Source organism: Gopherus flavomarginatus, chromosome 3 (genome assembly GCF_025201925.1).
Source record: "Gopherus flavomarginatus isolate rGopFla2 chromosome 3, rGopFla2.mat.asm, whole genome shotgun sequence".
In the NCBI taxonomy this organism is placed as follows: domain Eukaryota; kingdom Metazoa; phylum Chordata; order Testudines; family Testudinidae; genus Gopherus; species Gopherus flavomarginatus.
Window position 1 is genome coordinate 212,896,488 of NC_066619.1, and position 24,807 is coordinate 212,921,294.

The following is a 24,807-nucleotide window of genomic DNA, read 5'->3' on the forward strand; positions in this document are numbered from 1 at the left end:
GCTGTTCTACTTAAGGTGGTCTGAAGGAACTAAGTGGGTCACCATGTTCTTTATGTTGCGGAGGGAGGAGGAAGCGCAAGGGCATGAAAAGCACATGTGCAACTTCTGTTGTACACAGCTAGGGAAAACATTCCAAATTGCAGTGCTGGGGCGCCCACACACCATGAGTAGGAAATATATTTTCAGTATGCAAAAACCAAAAAAGTGTTATTTGGATTTAATTACAAGTGGATGGAGAAAGACTGAAGAAGTTTGGTCAGAGGTTTGCAGTTTCTGTAATTTCACAGCATTATCACAGACTACTTAAGCAACTGAAGTTGCAGAAAACCTCACTGCTAGTAAAAGCCATAGACAGTGGAAATCCTGCCCAACTGGTCAGGGCTGGCTTTAGGGAAAATGGCACCCTGGGAAAACTTGCATTTTGGTGTCCTCCACTGCCTCTGGCCCCATGGGCTCCCCACCCTCCCTTCCCCCCTAACCCTTGCACTGTGCTCCCTTTGCCCCTAATGCCTGCTCTCCCTCCTGCACCCATAATCCCTACACCCCCTTCACTCCCAATCTCTGCCCCCCTCCTGTGCCCCCAACCCTTGCAATGTACCCCCTTCACCTCAACCTCTGCACTCCCCTCCTGTGCCCCAACCCCTGCACTGTGCCCCCTTTACCCCTAACCCTTGCATCCTCTTCCTACACCCATGTGGGGAAACTGACCGGATGCACAAAGCAGCTGGCATTGCTGCTTGCTCCCCCTCTGGACTGTTGCTCCTTCGCGCCGCACAGTTCTAGGGCCCTGTGGGGGTGGGGGCGAGCAAGAAGCAATGTCAGGGCTTCCTGCATCCAAGTCACTTTCCCTGCAGGCCGTGTAAGGGGAGGGCAGGAGAGCAGCAGCTCCAGATGCCTCAGGACATCCCAGTTGGAGAAGCGACTTGATGTAGGGAGCACTGGTGTGTGTTGGGGGACTGGGTTGAGGGGTGTGTGTAGTTCAGACTCCTGACCATGGCTGCTTTCTTAAAAAGACAGTGCACTCACTCACTCAGGCACACACACGTTCAGACACAAGCAGCTGCCAGCAGCTCTGGACCCAGAGAGGCAGCAGCACACACACATTCCCCCTGTCCCGTCATCCCAACTTAGTGGAAATTGGGTACACGGGTGGAATGGAGGGGAAGACCCTGCTATCAGCCCCCTCACAGAGCAGACAGGAAGACACTCCCAGTCTGGAGTGGACAGGGGCAACTCCAGGGAGGAATGGGGTGTGAGCGTACAGGAACAACAGCAGCTGCACATGTGGAGCAGGGCGGAGGAGGGGCACTCCTGCTCCAGAGAAGTCACCTAGCTCTGACATCTGGTCGTCCAACTGTGCCCTGCAGCTCGAGTCTCTTCTCCCTCCCCCATGCTGCGGCTGCCTCTTGCCAGCAGATCAGATGGGAATCCAAACCTTGTGCACAGCACCCTCTTGGGCAGGCCACCAAAGGCCGGCCTTGGCTGTTATTACAGAAACACTACTGTAATTTATGCAAACTTCAATGATATCATTGATGCAAACTTCAATGCACTATTGAGCAGAGGATGTCTGAGATTCAGCTAGACTAGCAAAGTATAAAATTCCTGCATCTTCAACCAATCAGACTCCAGCACAAATCAAAAATCAGCTGAACTTTTGGAGAAGGCAGCTGATATCCTTCAGGATGGTTTCAGACCTTTAAAACATAAGAAAACAAAAACTGTGCTTTAAAAAGGGAGTAATTCCTAAACTTTTCAAAGCACAGCCAATACCTTTTGTGATACAGCCACAAGCAGAAGCACAACTACAGCACTTGTAGTACTCTAGAATTTTATCCAAGAGTAAGGAGCACCTCTACAGCGCCGGTAATGAGGAAAAACAGCGTAGTCAATAGCTGTGATTATTTCAAAGTACCCATACATTTGCATCCTTAACTGGTGGTAACACATTGCCCAACCCTACCAACAAATGGAAACTGAAGACAGTGATAAGAAGCACCTCACAATTCGCACATGTAAAGGGGATTATTTCAATTCACAGTTTTGGTTTATCCAAACACTCAAGCAAGTGATACATGCTATAGTTCTGGATAACAGCAGTTTACAACATACGATAGCAAATCTTTTCTTGGCTTCTAGAAAGGAAGTGCATGCCATCACAAATCTGATACCAACATTGTTTGAAGAACGTCATTTGAGTTTTATATGGACTCATTAAACTCAATCTACAGAGAGAGATTCTTAAGAAACAATGATCAAAAGCGAAATTGTGCACACCCAGATGTAACTTTTCCATATGAAAACCTGTCTTATTAAAAGACTAAGATAATTCATGGAAACCCAGAGTGATTACATCACAGACTGATCCTCTGTCTCATTGGATAGAAGTGTCACTAAACATGTAAACCAGTTTTCAAGATGTCCCACACTAGCAATGCCTATTGCAAGCACCAAGCCTACAATACAACCGTAGACAGCGACTTGTGATGTTACCAGTGACGCTCAGGTCCTTGTTTCTACAAGTGACCTTAGCATTACAAATCAAAAAGATGTTTCTGATTCAGTTACACGACCAAGTCCAGACCTTATATAAATGTCCATGAGATGTTATCTAGAGAGAAGATGTAAACCACCTCTCACATTTAACATATTTATTTCTTAATATTTTAAGAATACTTGGTTTGTAACTTTGTGTCCTTTTACTTTTAAGGGGGGGGGGAAATATGTAGTGTAAAGGAAAACGGTATTTCCTTGAATAGTTTGTAAGCCCTCTAGCAGTGCTCACCATTTTTTAGGTTTGGAAAGAGGCCAGCAATGAGAGTACTAGCATGTGTATAGCTAGGCCTTGCATGTTTGCGTATAGTGAGTACACAGTCATGTGGGACGAAGATGTGCGCATGCAGTTCCCTCACATTCTTGTTCTGTAAAAAGCAAAACATACAAAACCTGATCACTGTGATCCACCCCTGTCTCATTATCTAGCAGTGAAACCTCTGTGTTCTGAACAAGCTGTAAGTAGTAGGAAGTACAGCCCTTCATTTGTTTAGCAATATAAATTGCCATGAACACCTCTCCACTACTTTGATCTGTGCACTGAGAGAGACAGTCCCACAGAATGCGTCTGACTTCCCACAACAATCATGTTCCCAGGTAACTACCACCCACTAGGAGAGCCCCACAAGCACGCAAAACAGAACTTTCTCCGGATCTAGACTACATAAGTCACTCCTGCAAAAGCGAAGAACTTTCTAAAAATCAATCAACTAAAATGAGTGCATCAAAAATTTAGCCTAATTAGTTGACAAAATAATAAGGGAAATGAGCTATTCCACCAACATCACTTTTTTTAAAAAGTAAAATAAATAAATAAAATACCAGGTGCTAATGTAAGCTTCACCATCATGGGTGCCTCCTCCATCACTTCCTAAAACCCCAGACCTTCATCCTAATCCCAAAAAGCATCCTAACCAAACTAGTCAAATAAATAATAAATAATAATAATAATAATAATAACAACCACCCAAACACGATGACCACTCTACCAGCTCCTACCCATCACCTAATGTCTGATTTTGTTTTTATTTTAACAGCAGCTCCAGCTCATCTCGACCAACTTATTCTCTTTTACACCAAAAAACCCTCAACAAACCTCTTTTAAAACTCCAGTATCAAAAAATTAAAATAAAAGCCCTACTAAATACTTGACATTTCAAATGCTTTCTTTTCTATATCTTTAATAAAAGTTAAAAAATTTTAATACTGTATTTGCGATAATAGGAAACAAACTACAGCCTCTGCATACCAAACCCCAAACACTGTTCAATGTTAAACACTAACTACATTTATTTAGCATCTTTACTCTCCTATATTCCATCTAAATTAATACAACAGGCCTCACTTCTTTCAGAACCAATGCAAAACTCATTTCTTCAGTCTCAACTTTCTCTCAGCAAGTTATTCACACAAACACTTACTACTGATAAATTAGGCAAGCTATTTTCCCTATGGACTCAAAAGGCAGAAAGGACCACCACATCTCTCTCATAGGGGAGGGGCTCAGATACTATGTTGTTGGGGGCCATAAAAATACCTAGACAGAAAAATGTGAGGCATTTGAACAAAGAAAAGAAGGTTGTTTCATGCATAGATTCACTATAGAAAAAGGACAAGAGGGAGGAACGGGAGAAGGAAGGAAACAAATGGGGTGTGTGAACGATGATACAAAAATTTGATGGAATACCTTAGAAATCAGAAAAAAGTACTCAAACACCAAGAAGTTGGGTATGTGAAGGGGGCCATTATTCAGTATCACTGAGACTGTTCATAGATTAGTATTAGGGGTAGCCCCATATGTAGATAAGCATCTATTTGTTATGGAGAAAAAAACGTGCCACGGAAGATAAATAAAAGGGAGAGAAAAGATTGTGCTATATATTTCAGCATCTGCTGCCAACCTTAACTTCACCACTTCCACCTGAACTAAGCACATTTCTCCAGCCTTGTTCCCTGGCTCTGTTTATCCGTTCCATCTGGAGAAGACAAAAAGAGGGAAATAAAAGTTCAAGTATTCATTTTTCTAATAAAAATTCAATTTCACCGTTAAAAATAAAATTTAAACATTAGTTTACCCTTTCCTTTTCCAGTCTTCTTATCTGCTCAGCTTTCAGTAAACCAATCTGCAAATTTCAACAGTTGGAATATTAAACTTTATATTCTGAGGTAATTTATGACGTATTTCACAGAGGAACATTTTATTACTTAAAGCATCATTGTAAATAGAAAAAAAAACCAAAGTATTTTGTCTACCTGGTCTCTCTGTCGTTTTTCTTTCTCAAGTAACTCGAATTTTCTCTTTTTTGGGGCTTCCTGAAAAATGAGAAAGAGCGAGAGAGAGCGAGTGTATATATATAGTATAATTAATTTAATTTATCAATGTAATCAATGAATACTACTTTCAGCAAATTTTTAGATCAAGAAGGTTAGTACTCCAGTGGCAGAGGCATGCCCAGGAAGGCAAAAATTAACAAGTTAGAGGATATTTGGAGGAAAGAAATAAGGAGGAAAGGTTTGGAGGTTTTATTCTGCATTTTTAAAAGTTTTGTTCTGGTTTTGATGTAGCTTGAAAACAGGTATATGGGTGTCTTTATACCTCAAACATTTTCCTCCTTTCTTCTCCTGGATTCATTTTCTTCATTGGAGTTGGATGGGCCTAAATAAAAAGGTACAACTACAAATTAGGTATGTCAGTGCATGGTACTTTCTAGATCCCAAAATAATAGGAAAGTGAAGTCAGGAAATGAGAGAGCACTAATTTAAAATGTAACAATATTTCACAATGCAGCTTCATCTATTATTCAGAAGTGTGCCTGAAACAAAAGATGCTGTTAAGATCTAGGGTGAGTTTCATTGTAATTCTTCATTTGCTCTTGACCATGGGTTCTATCTGGTCAAAACAAATGAGCAAATAGTTTTAAAAGCTCAATTTTATCTTTCTTGTTCATTTCCCTTCTCTGAGAATATCAAATGCTCACTGATCCTCTATGCCCTCCTCCTTAACAAGTTGAAGGTCCCTGGAGATGTCAATCAGAGTGCTCACTGGGAAAACAAGTTGGCCTCAAAATTTACAACTACAGATTTTGTTCAAACTATAGTTAATACTTTATTCTTATGTAATAACATTGCTAACTGGTATTTATGTACTTAGGAGTGACAAACACCAGAGTTACAAACTGACTAGTCAACCACACACCTGCTTTGGAACCGGAAAAGACAGTTACCTTTCCTGTAACTGGTGTTCAAGATGTATTACTCACGTGCATTCCAAAATAGTTGTGCGTGCTTGCCACGTGAACCAATGCTGGAAGTTCTTCCTCTAGCAGTACCCGTAGGGGAGCGCCCCAGCAACCCCTGGAGTGGCGCCTCCATGGCACAGTAAAAGGGACGCTGTGCACTCACCCCATCCTCAGTTTCTTCTTGCCAAACAACTCCAACAGAGGGGAAGGAGGGCTAGATGTGGAACAGACATGAGCAACACATCTCGAAGAACACCAGTTACGGAAAAGGTAACTGTCTTTTCTTCTTCGAGTGATTGCTCATGTGTATTCCACAATAGGGTGATTCCAAGCTACATCGGTTGGAGGTGGGTAGGAGTTCACAAATTGTCAGGACGGAGCACAGCCCTGCCGAACTCAGCGTCCTCCCTGGTCTCAGAGATGAACGCATAATGCGAGGTGAATGTGTGAACTGAAGACCATGTGGCAGCCCTGCAAATGTCCTGAATGGGGACATAGGCTAAAAGGGCAGCTGATGAGGCTTGCACCCTAGTCAAGTGTGGCCTCACAACTGAGGGCAGAGGGATTCCCGCTAGATCATAATAGTTATGGATGCACGACGTGATCCAGTTGGAGAGCCGCTGAGTGGAGATTGCCTTGGCCGAACGCATGAGGGATCAGCCAATGAACAGCTACAAAGACTTCCTAGTCCAGTCCAGGTAAAAGGCCAGAGCCCGTTTCACATCCAGTGTGTGAAGGTGGCGCTCCTCGCTGAACTCACCTGGCTTGGGGCACAGGACCGGCAGGAAAACATCCTGACTCATGTGGTAGGCGGAGACCACCTTCAGGAGGAACAAAGGATGTGGGCAGAGCTGGACCTTATCTTTATAGAACACCATGTATAGAGGGTCGGAGGTCAGGGCCCTGAGTTCCGAGACCTGTCTAGCTGACATGATCACTACCAGGAAGGCTACCATGCACGAGAGATGCCACCAGGAGCAAGTAGCCAACGGCTTAAGGGGGGAAGCCGTCAACCAGGTCAGCATCAAGTTCAGGTCCCACTGCAGGAATGGGGGCCTAACGTACAGGAAGAGATGATCCAACCTTTTAAGGAATCAGCCAGTCATAGCATGGGAGAATACTGCATGCCCCTGAACCGGCAGGTTGGAGGCCAATATGGCCACCAAGTGCACCTTGATGGACAAGTGCGCCAGGCCTTGGGCTCTAAGGTGAAGGAGGTAGTCCAAAACTAGTTGGATTGGGACAGCCACAGAGGAAATGCCCTGCTCAGCCGCCCACTGGGAAAACCAAGACCACTTTGCCAAGTAGGCCCGGCGCGTGGAGGGTTGCCTGCTTTCCAAGAGGATGCACTGAGCCCTTTCCGAGCACATCCTTTCCTCCCACCTAACAACTGAGCAGCCACGTCATGAGGTGGAGTGCTGCTAAATTGGGGTAGAGGAGGCAGCCCTGGTCCTGGGAGAGCAGGTCCAAGCGGGACGGCAACAGCCATGGCCACGGCGGGGCAACCATCAGGCTTGTGAAGGTCCTGTACCAAGGTTGCCTGGGCCATGCTGGGGCAACTGGGAGGACCCTGGCCCTGTCCATCTTGATCTTTTCTAAGAACTTGCTGATCAGCGGAAACAGGGGGAAGGCATAGAGAAGCTGGCCTGACCAGGATAGGAAGAAGGCATCGGATATAGCGCCCCCTCTGGAGGAGAACCGAGAAGATCAGTGGTTCTGCTGAGTTGCAAACAGGTCCATCTGGGGAATTCCCTACTCTTGGAAAAGACTGTGCACCACCTCTGGGTGTAGAGACCACTCGTGCTGAGAGGAAAAGTCTCAGCTCAGGCAATTTGCCCATGAGTTCCGGACGCCCAGAGGTGGTAGGCAAAAGTCATGGGCTATACAGAAGTCCCACAGCCTGAGGGCTTCCTGGCAGAAAGCAGAAGAGCGGGCCCCACATTGCCTTTTGATGTAAAACATTGAGGCCATGTTGTCCGTGAGCACCCTGACCACTCTGCCCTTCAGGTGCAAGCAGAAGGCCATGCACGCCAGTCGGATCGCCCTGAGTTCCTTGACGTTTATATGCAGGGCAAGGTCCTGTGGGGACCACAGACCTTGGGTCTGAATGTCCCCCACATGGGCTCCCCACCCCAGGTCCAATGCATCGGAGACCAGCTCCACTGACGGGGGCTTGCCCCTGAATGGGACCCAGTGGAGCATGTTTCCCGGGGAGGACCATCATTGTAGGGAGGCGAACACTGGCTCAGCCACCTTGAAGACCTTGTCCATCCTGTCCCTGGCCTGGGAGAACATCAAGGCCAATCAGAGCTGGAGGGGCCTCATCCTGAGTCTGGCATGGCAAACCACATACATGCACATCGACATGTAACCCAGGAGCTGGAGACACACTCTGCCTGTCGTCATGGCAAACCTTGTGACTGTGTCGATGAGTCCTTTCAAGGACTGGAATAGGTTTGGTGGGAGGGAGGCCCTAGCTGATGTTGCATCCAGGACTGTACTGATAAACTCTATGCGTTGTACCGGGACTAACAGGCTCAGGGTGGTGCACGTGGAGAGGAGGAGCACCACGTGATCGCGCACCTGAGACTGGAAGCTGTCCTTGATCAACCAGTCTGAGGTAGGCCGCCACCACAGACGTGCACTTTTTGAATACTTTGTGAATACCCTGGGAGCAGTGGACAGGCCAAATGGGAGGACCATAAATTGGTAGTGCTGCTGCCCAACCATGAAATGGAGGAAGCACCTGTGCCCCTCAAATATATGAATGTGGAAGTACGTGTCCTGCAGATCGAGGGTGGCATACAGTCCCTGGGATCTAGGGAGGGGATGATGGAGGCCAGAGAGACCACGCAAAACTTCAGCTTTACCATGTACTGGTTCAGGCCTCGCAGGTCCAAGATGGGCCTGAGCCCCCCTTTGGCCTTCGGGATAAGGAAACAGCAGGAGTAGCCCTTGCCTTTGAACTCTGCTGGCACCACTTCCACCAATCCTAAACCAAGGAGCCACCCCACCTCCTGCTTGAGCAGGGCCTCGTGAGAAGGGTCGCTCAGGAGGGACAGGGGCAGAGGGTGGTTGGGCAGGGTAAAGGTAAACTGGAGGGTGTAGCACTGGGAGAGGGTGTTGAGGACCCAACGGTCCCAAGTCAGCCGCGACCACTCCAGGAGAAAAAGCACACAACTGGTTAGAGAAGGGAAACTGTATTGCTGGTGGATCCCTGGCGTGGATCCCGTCAAAACTGTGGTTTTCTTGCCTGTTTGCCCCTGGAGGACCCAGGCTGGGGGGCAGACCGGGACTGCCTCTGTGGGCATTTTTTATAGTCCTGAGACATTTTATAAGGGGGCTCATGTTTAGAATGGGTGGTCTGGGTGGGAGCCTGCTGCAGCTTAAACTCAGGTTTAGCCAGAGCTGGAACATAGAGGTCCAGTGCCTTAAGCATAGTGCGGGAATCTTTCAGGCTGTGCAGCTTCACGTCCATCTGTCCCACAAACAGGGCCTTGCCTGCAAGGACTTCTGCTGTCTGGGCTGTCCAGTGAGGTGCAGGAGCCACAATGCCCTCCTCATGGACACTGCAGAGGCCATGGACCGTGCAGACATATCCGCCACATCCGACGCTGCCTGCAAGGCTGCCCTGACAGCCACCGTAGCCTCCCCCACCAGAGCCTTGAATTCCTTCCTGTCGTGCTCCTGGAGGGAGTTCTTGAATTTGGGCAGAGGGCCCCACAGATTGAACCCACACCAACCCAGGAGAGCCTGATGGTTTGCCACCAGTAACCGGCAACTTGAGAACGAATAAATTTTTCTCCCAAATAAGTCCAGCCTCTTTGAATCTTTATTTTTTGGAGTAGGGGTTGGTTGACCTGCTACTCTCTGTGGTTTAACGACTCGACCACCAGGGAGAGTTGAGGGCAGGGCAGGTCTACAGATATTCATGCCCCTTGGCGGGCACAAAGTACTTACATTCCGCCCTCTTAGAGATGAGGGGCAAGGAAGCGGGGTTTGCCACAAGACATCCGAAATTTTTCCCACCCCTTCGTGGAGTGGAAGGGCCACCCTGCCCAGTACCGAGATGGATAGGATGTTGAAGAAAGAGTCCGAGGGCTCCTCCACCTCCTCGGCCTGAAGGTTGAGGCTTGATGCCACCCTTTTCAATAGTTCCTGGTGGGCTTTAGAGTAGTTCTACGGAACAGAGGTGAGGGAGGGGCTGTAATCACATCATCAGGGGAGGGTGAAGAGGTGGCCGCAGTACTTTGTGCGTCCACCGCTACTGGAGGACCCACCACTTGGTCACCCTCCAGGCACAGCTCCGAAGATGCACATTCCACCTACTCCTTTCTCCAAGACTAAGACAGGGAGGCCATAACCGTTCCAAGTTTCCGGCCACCAAGCCCCCACTGTGGACTGCGTCAGGGGCCATGGGGCCCATTGGTATCACAGTGCCAGCCACGGAGTCCAGTGCCACTGCATGTGCTGTGGCACCGGGAGAGCAGGCTGTTCAGCCTGACTGGCCAGTCCCATCAATCGATGACTACAAAGGGCGGCTGGGCTGGCATATGACCTGCCGCTGTCCCTGGACTGGGAGAAGTGGCGGTGGCGGGAACGGTGCCGACCACGAGACTGAGATCCCGAAGTGGATGAACAGTACCACTGGTAGCAACTGCTCCACAATCGGCTCCAGCGGGCAGATCCGTGATGGCGATCAACGCCCGAGACTGCGGGAGCAGTGCCACAGCAGGGTCCTGGAGTGAAATGACGAACGGAAATGGCGTCAAGGTTCGTGTCGCGACTGGCTATGGTAGCTCCTCGGAGACCAAGACCTTTGGTTTCATCTGTCTCGGTCTCAAGAGGGCCCGCTCCTTGAGGCAGGATGGTGCCTGGAACCCTGTCAGGCAGAACCCAGCCAGACAACCTTGTCAGGGTCGACGGTGACAGGCATGGACTACGCCCAGGAATGTCGCTGAGCGGCCAACAGTATCAGGAACATTCCCTCAACCATGACCGATACCAAGCCAGGGGAAACTACGGAGATCCCAGTGGTGGCTTGCCTCCGGGCCACAGAGCCAGCTTTGGCAGTGCTCCTGGTACAGGCATGGGCATAATGTCACGGGTCACTTGCAGAGCCTCCTGCATGAAGGGCATCCAGAAATCCAGGGAAGCCTGCTCCGAATGGGCCAGGCTAGGCCGCTGGACCTGATTCAGAGGCCTAGAGGCCGATGGGGACTGAGGACTACCCAACATGGGTCTAGCCTCTCCCCAGATTTTGCTCCAGTGCTGCAGCGGAGAAGGCCTCTTCTTAGCCTTCAACACCAATTCCATCAGGATAGCCCCGATCTGAATGTCTCTCTCTCTCTCTCTCTCTCGTTCCGAGGCTTGAAAGACCTGCAAATCTTGCAGTGATCGCTGAGATGGGTTTCAGCCAAACAGCGTAAACAGTCCACATGCAGATCACTCACTGGACTGGCCACCTACAAGTGTCACATGACTTAAAACCTCAGGCCTGGGACATGCACCAGCCTGGGTGCACTAAACTGAACTAATCTAACTACTTCAACTACAGGTACTACTACACTGAATTAACAGGAGTTCTGGAGGGAAGCTGCAGGCAAGCTGGAGCAGAGCAGTTCCAAAGCACCTTCACTGGTGGCAAGAATAAACTGAGGGTGGGGGGAGCATGCAGTGTCCCTTACACTTGCACCATGGAGGCACCACTCCAGGGGCTGCTAAGGGCGCTCCCCTATGAGTACTGCTAGGGAAAAACTTCTGGCACCAGTGCACGTGACAAGCACACACACCTATTGTGGAATACACATGAGCAATCACTCGAAGAAGTACGCAATCAGGCAGCAGTAGAAACACAAAAAAAAGTAAACACAAATACAGTATGGTACTGTGTTAAACTATTAAAAAAAAGTTTAAAAAAAGATTTGACACGGTAAGGAAACTTTCTGTGCTTGTTTCATTTAAATTAAGATGGTTAAAAGCAACATTTTTCTTCTGCATAGCGAAGTTTCAAAGCTGTATGAAGTCAATGTTCAGTTGTCAACTTTTGAAAGAACCACCATAACATTTTGCTCAGAGTTACAAACATTTCAGAATTAAGAACACTCTCCATTCCCGAGGTGTTCATAACTCTGAGATTCTACTATAGTTAGAGACATGTGCTCTTCTGTTTGTTGAAAATGTGTCATGGTTTTCTGCTATAATCTTGTCCCCTTGGCTCCCTCTGTTCAGGCAAGCAGATATTTAAAATATATACTTAGCCTGTCACTTTACACAAGGTCACAGTCAATCACTGAAAGAAGCAGGAACAATATAGTAGAGTTCCACTTACTGTAGGCACCACCGCTTTGAATTTCTTAACTTTTGTATACACAGTGTAGTGTTTTACTTTTAGTTTTATTTTCAAGTGAAACTTGAATAGGTTGAGTCTTCAAACAGCATGGCTTTGCCAGATATATCTGTATCACTCTGGCCCCACTCCACACCATATTGCCAATTTTTCTTCTCAAAACACATTTTTATCCTCCTCTACTTTTAAAATCCATTAAGATCACAAATCCATTTTAAAATCTATTTTAAAATCCATTAAGATTCAAATTTCAAACACAGAATTTGGTTTTGTTCAGAGTCCAGTGGTGGCCCCTTCAAAACATATGGAACCTTTTACATAATCATCAGTTCAAAGGAAAGCCTACTAGCTTCCTTATTTTGTTTTGCCAGGATTTTGTTACACCCCCCATACAAATGCAGTTGCTTTAGAAGAGGATCTACTCATTTAGAAGTACCTTCCTCCTCAGTCTAGTTCAACTTCTGCATCCTCTGAAGAGGCCAGTACATTATGGAGCACGTATTGTGTATTAACACAGACAATTTGCTTAGATGTGCCATATGTTTGCCAGAAGCTGGGAATGAGGAACAGAAAATGGATCACTTGATGATCTGTTCATTCCCTCTGGGGCACCTGGCACTGGCCATTGTCAGAAGACAGGATACTGGGCTAGATGGACCGTTGATCTGACCCAGTAAGGCCATTCTTATGTTCTTGTGTACTGATCCCACTGTATGTTTAAGTTTGAAAAAAGTGCTGAATATGGAACAAGTAAACTTACTAATAGAAAGAAATAGATCTGAACATCAAATGGATTAACCAGAAAAATATCTAAGAAGTAGTACCACCAAGCTCTTATATAGTGCTTTTTCATCAATAGATCTCAAAGGGCCTTACAAAAGGAGGTATCATTATCCCCATTTTACAGATGAAGAAATAGAGGAACAGAGAATACTCTGAATAGTGACTATTAAAAATAGTCCAAGGGGCTCTGCAAACTTCACTTGTAAGTTACTGTATTCCTAAGACTGCCACAAAACGAGGTTACTGAAACCATTCAAGCTGCAGCCAACTTAAGTAGCATTCCAAACCAAACAACTGATAGTATTCTCCCAAGTTCTGCAACATCTTCTTACAAAATAATAAGAAATAAAACCAGGCATATATTTGGTTTACCAAATGCAACTATTTCCTGTGTAGACGTGTGTCAATACAACAGATGTAAATGAAAAGCAACTATAATATGATATTAGTAACTAGTATTTTAAGTAGTTTAAGTAAGGTAAATCAAATTAGTTAATGAAAACAAACTTCTGGAATTATGTACCTTCATTATTACCACTCCTGTGCCCTCACCTGTCTAAATTTAGCTAATGGTTTCTTCTCATGAAATTTTTTAGATGCGTCACCAGATTTCTTGATCATTAAAGGCACTCCATATTTTGCAGCAGGTTTAGTAATTTTCTGAGCTGGCACAGCTGAAGCCCAAATTTGTCCTTGAGATGGTCTTTTTACTAAACAAAAAAAAGAAGGAGTGTGAATTGTTTGTCTCATAGTTAAAGTTACATAGCTGGTTTTCTTTGGATATTGTTGCATTGCTCTGTCTCAAGTTACCTGACCTGTTATCAAGACAAAAGTCTCGGACGACATTCAGAGTATTCATTTGAGAAAGGGGCACAACTTCACTGCAAGCCTTCCCCACTTTCATTAGACAACTAACAATATAGCATCTTCTTCCCAATTGAGATACTTCCCCTCCGAAAAGTAAAAATCATCTCCTCTCCCCACAGAAGCAGAGCAAGAGAAATTTCAAATACCCGAGACACCCGGCCTAGGACACAAATGTGCTCCAGTAGTGTCTTCACAAGTCTTCCTCTCCCCCTCCAGCAATTTGTTTGAATAAAGCAGATGCAATTGTATGAAGCCCAAAGGATACTCACAGTGGTCTCTACATCACACCTCTACCCCAATATAATGCAGTCCTTGGGAGCCAAAAGATCTCACCGCCTTATAGGTGAGACCACATTATATCACGTTCGGTCTGGTACAGCTGTGCCAGACTAGACCAGCTTCCCTGGCCGTGATTTAAAGGGCCCGGTGCTCCAGCCACTGCGGGGAGCCCTGGTCCCTTTAAATCACCGCTGGAGCTCTGGCAGCAGGGCTCGGGCGGCGCTTTAAAGGGCCCAGGGCTCCCCGCTGCTGTACCACGTTGTATCCGAATTCATGATATATGGGGTCGTGTTCTATCGGGATAAAGGTGTAGTTGGGCTTGCATGCAGGACCAATACCAGAATATATTTTAGAACATGTACTATTTTGCCAACAGTCAAAATATGCTTTGGTTGAGATATAACTTATTTCAACATTTATTGCAACACTGTATAAAAGTCTTGTTTGTAAACACAGTTGAGTCTGAAGAGATCTAGATAAGATCATCTCTTTTTCCTATCAAACACAGCAAACACAGCTCTCTTAAACTGTGCTTGGCAGGAAAAAGAGATGATCTTATCTAGATCTCTTCACACTCAAAAGTGCCCCTTAAACTCTACCAAGTTTAGAAATTTCGACTATATAAAATTTCAAGAAAGAAATTTCTTACTTGCAGTTTCTCTTCTCATTCATAGCAAATGGGTAATGCTTCTCATCTATGAAATTCCTATCATTTGTATTCCTGTCACTTATCAAATTACTAAGGTGGGCTAAAACGAGGACAGAGACTACTAACAGAATGAATATCATCATGTTCAAAAGTTCTCATTCTGGTAAACAGCTTCTCCACTCAAATCAAGTTAGAAGGGAAGGAAGAAGCAAAATTTTAAATTATTACAATAGAATAATGAGAAATAGAAGTTTTCCCATATAAAGCAAAGGTCTCATAATTTAAGAAATTACTTAGGAACTCTGTAGCACCTTACTACCAAGTGATACCTTCACAGAGAAGCGGACACCTACTTTGCAAGTCTTCCTTGGATGAGTCTCTTTCCACAACACCATTAGAAACACGTGGAAGGTCCTTCATTCCCTCAATGAATGGTCACCGAGATACCTGACATACAAACTAGTGCAGCATTTTAACATCTTGCCCACAGCAACTTTGAAAGTTTAAGCCACTGGCATTTTGTATGGAACAGTATGAATAGGATACAAACGGTGTGTGCTTACTTGAAATATCTTTAGAGCTCTAGGAATGACCATTTGTGTAACCTTCCCAAGGAGTACTTAAGATTGAAACCAAATGATGGGAGAACTATTTCTCAATAATTGTGTGCAGAATTTGTGCAGAAAGGTTCCTGGAGCTAGAAAAATAACCACCTTATAATCATGATAACTACAGTGTTAATACATAGATAAAGAAACTAATTCCAAACCCTGTCTTTTGGAGATAATGGTGACTACATAAATCTGCACCTGGCTTTCCTAATCTGACTCATCTGATGAATTTGGATATCTGATGATACAAAGATGGGGAGTCCAATATACCTGTACAAAAAGCTGCTAGGGCTGGGTATTTGGTTTTTTAGGGTGACTGGTTGTATGACTCCAATCAACCATCCTGGAGAAACTACTATAGCTCACCAGAACTTTGATTGTTATTAAGTAGTAGTAGTAGTAGTAGTAGTAATTACAGGCCAGGGCCACTGTGCTGAGCACTGTACAAACTTAACAGACAGTCTATGCCCCAAAGCGCTTACTTTTCCTTTTCAAAGGAAAAACATTAGACCGGCTCAATAAATGAAATTTCTGGTTGAGTTCTGTCTCATTACCAAAGTATATTAATGAGAACAAGAGTCCCTGCTGAACTACACTTCACTTTTAAGGCCCAAGCTGTTAATCATAGGTGGACCAGGTGCAAATGAAGGAGTCTCCACTTCAAGAAGTCTTATCTTCCTGCAGATGCTGCAGAGGATCCTTGGCTGTTTATCATGCACACAAAGCTGGCCTTCTGGGGCTGTGAAGCATGATTTAACCTCTTTTTTTTAATGTGGACTGCCTTGAAAGAGAGCAGATTCTTCTCTGCCTGGAACATGATTTTCATTGCCTCAGAGGAACTTTGACCTCCACTTACTTCTAATCTAGACTAATTCTTAAAATAAAGGTGAACGCAAGGCGCTGCCATTGCTCCATCTCAAGACAAGGGCAGTAGAGAAGGAACTGAGTGAGGGTTGGTCTCACAGTGCTATGTAACAGCCAGAGACGGCACAAGATGGCGCCAGCGCATGTGCGAACCAACCAGACACTGCTACTGAAATTCTCTGATTACAGGGATGCAGAGTCACCTGAATTGGAGCATCCAGAAGGACACTCCTCGAAGAGCAACTTCCATTTTAATTATATAATGAGAGTCAGAAGTTTGTTGGACCCTAACTCTGAGATGCAGTCTAAGATCGAAGCTGCTACATCTGAGACTCTGCATGACCATATTGTGCAGAAACTGGAACCATAGACGATCCAATCCTAACTGGCCATTGGGAGAAGTCTGTTTTATGGGGAGCAATGAGCATCAGAATTCATGTATTCTGTTCATTAATTGCTAATAAATATAGATTAAGGATATTACTGTGTGAAGGCTCTTTCACAGGGAAAAGGTCCAGCTAAACCATGGAGGGCCACCAGGCCCATGGAAGGGGGAGATGCCCTACATTGTTCTGGTAACAGTGTTGTACCAGAGAAACTAGAGGTTTAGACCTTCAATGCTGCAGTGATTCCTCTCATCTGAAGACAGTGAGAGGGGAGCTGCAAGATGAAGTCAAGTCACTATTGCATAAAAACAAATAAAAATTAAAGTTGTAAGACAAAAAGCAGTTGGGAGAAATTGAACCATCAACTTGTTCTGCCTGAGGCAGAAACTCTGGTGTCCTGAGTTGAAAGGATCAGAGCCTCCAGCAACAACATGGACCACCTCCAAAATTCACAGGTGTAAAGTATTACCAATTTGTTATGAATAAGGAGAGAATCTATGCAGCAGAAATGCTGATTAATCCCTTGATTGATGTTCAATATTAGCCATCTCCTTACTTTTGAAAGTAACGTGGCAAGAGTAAAATGTAACTTTAAAAGTTAGAGGCTTATTTTTAGTTTAAATATGTAGGTTACACATACATGCTTTCCTAAAATATATAAATAAATCAAAGTTATTTCCAGGTTGTTTTTGATATCAGGTCAAAATAAATTCCATATATGAACACAATCTATCCTACCGCAAGTGAAGCCAACTGCAGAGCACTAGTGCATATTTACCTGGTGCAACAGGGGCGTCAAACTTGTGGAACACTTTGTGACTGAGTTCGTCTGCAATAAGCTAAACAAAAGGCAAAGTTGTTTTACTACAATTTTTATGCATGCACCTGCAAAAGATTAAAGTGTTTCAAAAGTCTTCACTTTCCTTACATAAATGGAGAAAACACACACACACACACACACACACACACACACACACACACACACACACACACAGCTTTCTTAGGAAAAAAAACATAGGGAATGCACGTGAAAGTAAAGGCTGTAATTCAACTTCATTTGCAAACTTTGGTCTTAACTCTGTTAAAACTTACATACATGCCTAACATTATATACTGTGAGATGGAATCAGGCAGCCGCAGAGACAAAAAGGAAGAACAACCCACAAATACAGTATAGTACTGTGTTAAACGTAAACTACTAAAATAAATAAAGGGGAAGTTTAAAAAAAGCTCTTACAAGGTAAGGAAACTGTTCCTGTGCTTGTTTCATTTAAATTAAGATGGTTAAAAGCAGCATTTTTTCTGCATAGCCAAGTTCAAAGCTGTATTAAGTCAATATTCAGTTGTAAGCTTTTGAAAGAACAACCATAATGTTTTGTTCAGAGTTACCAACTAGTTCCATTCCTGAGGTGTTTGTAACTCTGAGGTTCTGCTGTACTTTTAAATGGAAGGAATTTAATTATTATTTCTTTAAAAACATTATGTGCACCTGTCTGCTTCCTTGTTGTTTATACAGGTCTTGTCTTTTCAAGAAGGGAAAAAACCCGACTATACATGGGAAAACAGCAAAACTGATTATGCAAAGTTCTGTCAAATGCACAAATACACTTACAAATTGAGAAAAATTATACATGCAGATCTTTAGATATTACTAATTACTAGCGTTGTTACAAGTTTTTCAGATTTTTTTTTTTTTTAAATTTGACATCCCTTCAATTGATTTGCACAACTTTCAGTGAAAAAGTCCCATCATCCAGTCCCCTCACTGGACCCAGGAGGAAATACTGCCTTTAGAATACAGTAAATTACTGCTAATTAACTCCAGGTTATTCAGACCCCATTGAAAATTCCAAACCTATGCTGGCCTCAGGAAGCAAAGTCAGATCACAGGAACAAACAGGGTAACCCTTAGGACAGTGTTAACATTGGATGGTTAAGCCCCTAAACAGTTCTTTAAAAAACTATTTAGAATATTCGCTCCCAATGGGGATCTATTCCCTGTTTTACCTCTAAAAGGTATTCCATGAGAATTTTTAACTCCTGTAAGAATGCAAGTTTAAAGTTCATTTGGAATTTCAATTTATATACAAGTTGGATTTACACATGTCCAAAAGTATATAAATAAACAAAAATCAGTATTGTTTGCCATCTGCTATTCTTGTTAATCTTTATATTGTTATTTTAATATAATACTATCACCTGAACCGATCATGGAATTTCACATGGGCAGAGACATGTTGAATCATTTCCTTAGACTTACTCCTATGTCCATTTAAACATTCCGGGTTGCTTTAAAAACAAAAAACACTCCACCACAACCTACTCTCCCTCCAAAAACCTGGTTAACTCTTAAATAGTCACAAAGGAGTTCATTTGGAATGGCTTGCAAATTTAAGAAAAAAAAGTATTAAGGAAATACTACTAGTAGGCTACTGAATTCATTGTCAGTCCCATGTTATAGATAGCCAAATGTTCAAATAAATCAAAGACTAACTACAAGTTTAACTGTACATTCACACAGGACATGATGCACTTAAATTCAGGAATAGAAACAATACTTCAACTTCTTGAAATTAAATTTGTTGGTGGTTTATTTTATTGGTATAGTGTGACCATTTCCTAATATAGTAGTAACTATTTTTCCACAAAATAGATACAAGTTCTTTAATTTCTATTGTATTTCTGAAAGTAATTTCTCATGAGTATCTTACATTCTAAATTTGCATCTTAATATACTAAAAAGTGCACATTGCTGCATACTGCACAATAAATAAAAGGGGCAGAATTATTAAGCTATTTGAAAATAATTTCCATACCTGTGGTGTAAGAAATTTTTCCACTCGTTTGGCTATAAAGATTTTCTCCAATATGGAGTTGACTGAAGGTCTATCCCTAGGATTCCTTTTAAATAATTGTGCAAGCAGATTACGTAAATCGTAGGAATAATGCAGAGAAACAGGAGTAAAAGATCCAGAAATTATCTTCAGTACCAAGTTTTTCATGTTACCAGCTTCAAACTATAAATTACCAGAGAGAAATTAGCATACATTAATATGTATACTGTCATACTGGCACAGCCACAAATGACTTAATTTACATAAACTTATCAAAATAAAAAAATTATGGTACTTCTCTTTAAATATTTCAAGGGCCATTATCAAAAGGTCTTTTAGATGTCAAATCTGCTCTGTATTGAGTAATCTAACGCTAAATACTTGAATATTATACAACTCTGCTACACTAAATAAGACGACTAATTTTTGGATTCTAAAAGTGTTTTGTGCTTTTTGCTAGCTCTGTACCTACAGTTAACCAATAAAAATTGTTCCCAGAGCTGGGCAACAGTCAATGGTAATGCACAACAATGTTTTGGAGTAAAATGCGTATACTTTGCTAGCCTCCTTCCTTTTAGTCCACAAGATTGTCAATCCTCTTATGAAAACTCTAGGAACGAAAGAATAATAAAAGGTCTGTGTTCCAAATCCTGAGAAGTGTTGAGATTTCAACATGAGCTGTAGGTACTCTGGCACCTCTCTGGAATTCACTCTAATCAACAATACTGATTAGACCCCAGGTTTGGAAGCAAATTATGATGAACAACTGTTAGAAAGGGACATCACTTGAAATCCAGTCTATTAAATTATGTATACTGTATATACTAGATCACAAGCCGGTTCATTTATGAGCTGACTCCCCCACCCCAAAGATGGATAAATAAAAATGGAATTTTTTCATGATCCATTCATAAAAAGACCCTATAATTCAGAGGTCAGCAAGCTTTGGCTCCTGGGCCATCAGGATAAGCCACTGGTGGGCCAAGATGGTTTGTTTACCTCGAGCGTCAGCAGGCACGGTGGTAAACCTAAGTAAACAAAGTGTTCCACCGTGCCAGTTGCTTACCCTGACAGGCTGGGACAGCAACTGGTGGGGAATTTTTTTGGGGGGAGGGAGGGTTGAGGAGAAGCTGGGGGTCAGGGAAGTAACCCCTGTGACCAGCCCCCCACGACACCACCCCTAGCTCAGGACCCCCACTCCCCCTATCCAATCCCTTCCCACCTTATCCTGGGAGGGCCAGGGGAGGATGTCTCTGGCCTGGCTAGAGCGTCTTTGGCCGGGCCGGGGGGCATAGCCGCAGCCTGCTCTGTGGGCCAGGGCTGAGCGCCATGGCTGCAGCCTGCCAGCCCTGGAGCTGCAGCTGCTTCAGAGGCTGGGGATAGAGCAGCATGGCCAGAGGCGGAGAGACTCTGGCCCTGACTCATCCCTTCTGGCTTTGCTGGCTATGCTGCCTCTCCTTGCTCCCTCTGTTGTGGGGAGGGGCTGTGTCCCACCTCTCCCTCTCTACACCCATTCGTAAGCCAAACCCCTTCTCTGATGCTTCCCTTTTTTACTAAAAAAATTCAGCTTGTGAAGGAGTATATACAGTAAATACTTTCCAGTACCACATCAGCCTCTGAAGCCCCTTTCCAAATTGTCATTTTACAATTATGTTTTCCTATTTTTAAAAATGTTTCTCTCCCCACTGTTGTCATGTCAGTGACGCACTGAACAGGGAAAATGACTGACTTGATATGGGAAACAGTGATGGATTACACAAGCTAACTGAACAATATTTTTCCTCTAATCGCTTTCTGTTACAGTAATTTTAGATAAACAGTTTCAGACAGAAGTGTGATTTTTTAATGACAATACTCTAACAAAATCAAACATACTAATTTCAATTTTATCTAAAATAAAGGGGTGAGGTGGGATGGGAAGGTAAAGAAGAGAGCAATATACACTAACAGGAAAAGGATAGTCTGCAAAAAGATACTCTCAAAGCCTCGAAAGAGCAGTAAGGTATAATATTTAAAAAAAAAATCTAGAAAACAGAAAACACTTTCCTGTCCTTTTTACCATTTCTGCATGCTACAAAGGAAGCTCACTAATGCTACTGTACCAAACATACAGACTGAATTCACCAATAACTAATTAAATGTAAAAGTAAACAATCACTCGAAGAAGAAAAAACGGTTAACTATCTTTTCGTAACTGTTGTTCTTCGAGATGTGTTGTTCACATCCATTACACATTAGGTGTGCACGCGCCAAATGCACAGATGTTGGAAACTTTTTCCCTTAGCAACTCCCACTGGGGAGGCATGGGAGCCCCGCTAGAGTGGGGCCTCGTGTTGGTGCATATATACCCCAGCCGACCTGACCCCCCTTCGGTTCCTTCTTGCCGGAGACTCCAACAAAGGGGAAGGAGGGTGGGAAGTGTAATGGACGTGAAGAACACATCTCGAAGAACAGTTACGAAAAGATAGGTAACCGTTTTTTCTTCGAGTGATTGTTCATGTCCATTACACATTAGGTGACTCACAAGCTTACCATAGGAAGAGGGTAGGAGTCATGGAACAATGGACTGAAGCACAGCCCTGCCAACCGCCGCGTCCTCTCTGGCCTGGTGATGGACTGCGTAGTGGGCTGTGAACGTGTGCATCGACGACCCGGTGGCTGCTTTACAGATCTCCTGGAGTGGAACCTGTGCCAGGAAAGCTGCTGAGGACACTTGAGCCCTAGTCGAGTGAGCTGTGGTCGCCGGGGCCAGCACCTTGGCGAGCTCATAGCACGTGCGGATGCAATCCACAATCCATGATGATATTCGCTGCACCGAGACAGGGAGTCCTTTCATTCTCTCCGCAATGGTGACAAAAAAAACTGTGCTGACTTGCAGAAAGGTCTAGTTCACTCCAGATAGAATGCCAGGGCCCTACAGACAACATCCAGAGTATACAGACTACGGTGACTCGGGTCCATGTGTGGTTTGGGAAAGAACACTGGCAAACAAATGACCTGTCTCATATGAAATTGCGAGACTACTTTAGGGAGAAATTTAGGGTGTGTAAGTATACTGTACTTATTAAAAAAAAAAAAACATACAAGGGGGCTCTGACGTGAGGGTCCTCAACTTGGACACCATCCTTGCGGATGTAATGGCCACCAAAAACACCGCCTTCCAGAAGAGCTAGAGGCTAGAGGCTCAAAAAGGGGTCCCCATGAGCTTGGTCAGGACCAGGTTAAGGTTCCAGGGCGGGACCAGAGGGCGTGAGTAGGGAAACATCCTCTCCAGCCCTTTCAGAAACTGGGCTACCATGGGGTTGGAAAACACAGAAAGCCCCAACTCCCCCAGGTAGAACGCCAAAATGGCAGCCAGATATACTCTAATTGAGAAGGGGGCGAGACCTTGATGCTTAAGGTGCAGCAGGTATTCCAGGATACCTGGAACGGAGGCCTGAAGTGGCTGTATATGCTTTGGTTCACACCAACAGGAGAACCTCTTCCACTTAGCAAGGCATGTCGCCCTAGTGGAAGGTTTCCTACTGCCGAGGAGAATTTGTCGCACCTAAAGAGAGCACTGGCTCTTCATCGCGTCCAACCACAGAGTTTCCAAGCCATGAGATGCAGAGACTGCAGGTTCGGATGGAGCAGACCTGCATGATGAGATCTTGATGCAGGGGAAGGGCAATCGGGTTGGCTACTGACAGCGCCAGCAAAGTCGTAAACCAATGCTGGCGGGGCCAAGCTGGGGAGATGAGAATCACTACTGCCTTGTCACTGCGAACTTTGAGGAGAACTCTGTGGATGAGCGGGAGCAGTGAAAAGGCATACTTCAGGCTCTCGCTCCAAAGGATCGCAAAGGCATCTGTGATGGAGCCCAGACAGTGGTTTTGTAAAGAGTAGAACTAAGGGCATTGACTGTTGTCCATGGTGGCAAAGAGGTCCATTTGCGGAAAACCCCACTTCTGGAAGATAGATTTCAAGACATCCGGTCTCATCGACCATTTGTGCATGCGGTACGACCTGCTGAGGTGGTCTGCCAGCTCGTTCTGTTCCTCCAGGAGTTATGATGCTATGAGGTGTACTGAGCAGGCTATGGAAAAATCCCATAGGAGAAGGGCCTCTCGGCAGAGGGGAGAAGATCGGGCTCCGCCCTGTTTGTTTATGTAGAACATAGTGGTAGTGTTATCTGTCAGAACTGTCATGCTGTGATCTTCTAAAGCAGCATGAGGAGTTTGACAGGCTACGCGAACCGCCGTGAGCGCCTTCACATTGATGTGGAGCAACTTTTCGTCCTTGGACCACAAGCCTTGCGTCCCTAAGTCCCCTAAGTGCGCTCCCCAGCCAAGGTATGACGCATCCGTTACCAGTGTCAGCGTAGGTTGCGGTGCAGCGAAAGGGATCCCTTTGCAAACTACCTTCTGGTTGAGCCACTAGCACAGGAAATCCAACACCTGGGCAGGGACTGTCACCACAATGTCTAAGGGGTCTCTGCCTGGATGATATGACTAGGCTAACCAGAATGGTAAAGTCCTGAGCCATAGTCGAGCGTGTTTGACTACGTGGGTGCATGTCACCATGTGTCCTAGGAGCTGCAGGCAGCATCTGGCCGTGGTTGCGGGGAACCTCAGCATTGAATCTATAGCACACAGGATGTCCAGAAATCTGGATTCTGGGAGGCTCGCTCATGCCTGTACCAAATCCAGGACTGCCCCAATGAACTGCTGCTTTTGCATAGGTATCAAGGAGGACTTGGGCACGTTGACTAGAAGGCCTAGCCTGCGGACTAGGTCCAGTGCCACCACCACATGGGAATGGACTTTCTCCTTGGACCAACCCATGAGAAGCCAGTTGTCTAGGTACAGGTATACTCGAATTCTCCTTTTTCATAGAAAGGCTGCCACTACTGACATACATTTCATGAAGTGGGGGTGGGGGGACGACTGCCACCAGTCCAAAGGGTAGGACCGTAAACTGGTCATGGTGCTGGTTTATGCTGAACCACAGGAACTGCCGGTGAGCTGGATGAATAGCGATGTGAAAGTAGGCATCTTTCATGTCGAGGGCATCGTACCAATCCCCCGGATCCAGGGACGGAATAATAGTGCCTAGGGAAACAATGCGGAAGCGGACCTTGACTAAGAATTTGTTGAGTCCGTGCAGGTCTAAAATGGGTCGAAGACCCCCCTGTGCTTTGGGAATAAGGAAATAACGGGAATAAAGCCTTCTCCCCCTTAGATCCCGAGAGACCTCTTCCACTGCCCCCGCCTAGAGGGGCGTCTGTACCTCCTGCGTAAGGAGTTGCTTGTGAGATGGGTCCCTGAAGAGCGATGGGAGAAGGGGGGTAGGAGGGAGCGAAGGAGGAGAACTGACACATGTATTCCACTTGTTCAGCGTGTAAGACCCAATGG

General features: G+C 44.8%; 1 protein-coding gene across 5 annotated transcripts in view; it reads right to left on the minus strand.

Moving 5' to 3' along the window:
• The window catches only part of NEK1 (NIMA related kinase 1), a 127,098-nt gene that overhangs the window by 81,945 nt on the left and 20,346 nt on the right, over window positions 1–24,807 (minus strand). For 4 of the 5 annotated variants that reach the window (XM_050946174.1, XM_050946172.1, XM_050946169.1 and 1 more), the window contains 7 exons: window positions 19,397–19,597; window positions 17,359–17,419; window positions 13,477–13,634; window positions 5,150–5,209; window positions 4,807–4,866; window positions 4,629–4,676; window positions 4,455–4,529 (listed from right to left, as the gene is read on the minus strand). In XM_050946174.1, coding sequence (XP_050802131.1) covers window positions 4,455–4,529; window positions 4,629–4,676; window positions 4,807–4,866; window positions 5,150–5,209; window positions 13,477–13,634; window positions 17,359–17,419; window positions 19,397–19,597 — 663 coding nt within the window. The remainder of the gene's footprint in view (window positions 1–4,454; window positions 4,530–4,628; window positions 4,677–4,806; window positions 4,867–5,149; window positions 5,210–13,476; window positions 13,635–17,358; window positions 17,420–19,396; window positions 19,598–24,807) is intronic. The other variant, XM_050946170.1, reaches the window with a different exon arrangement.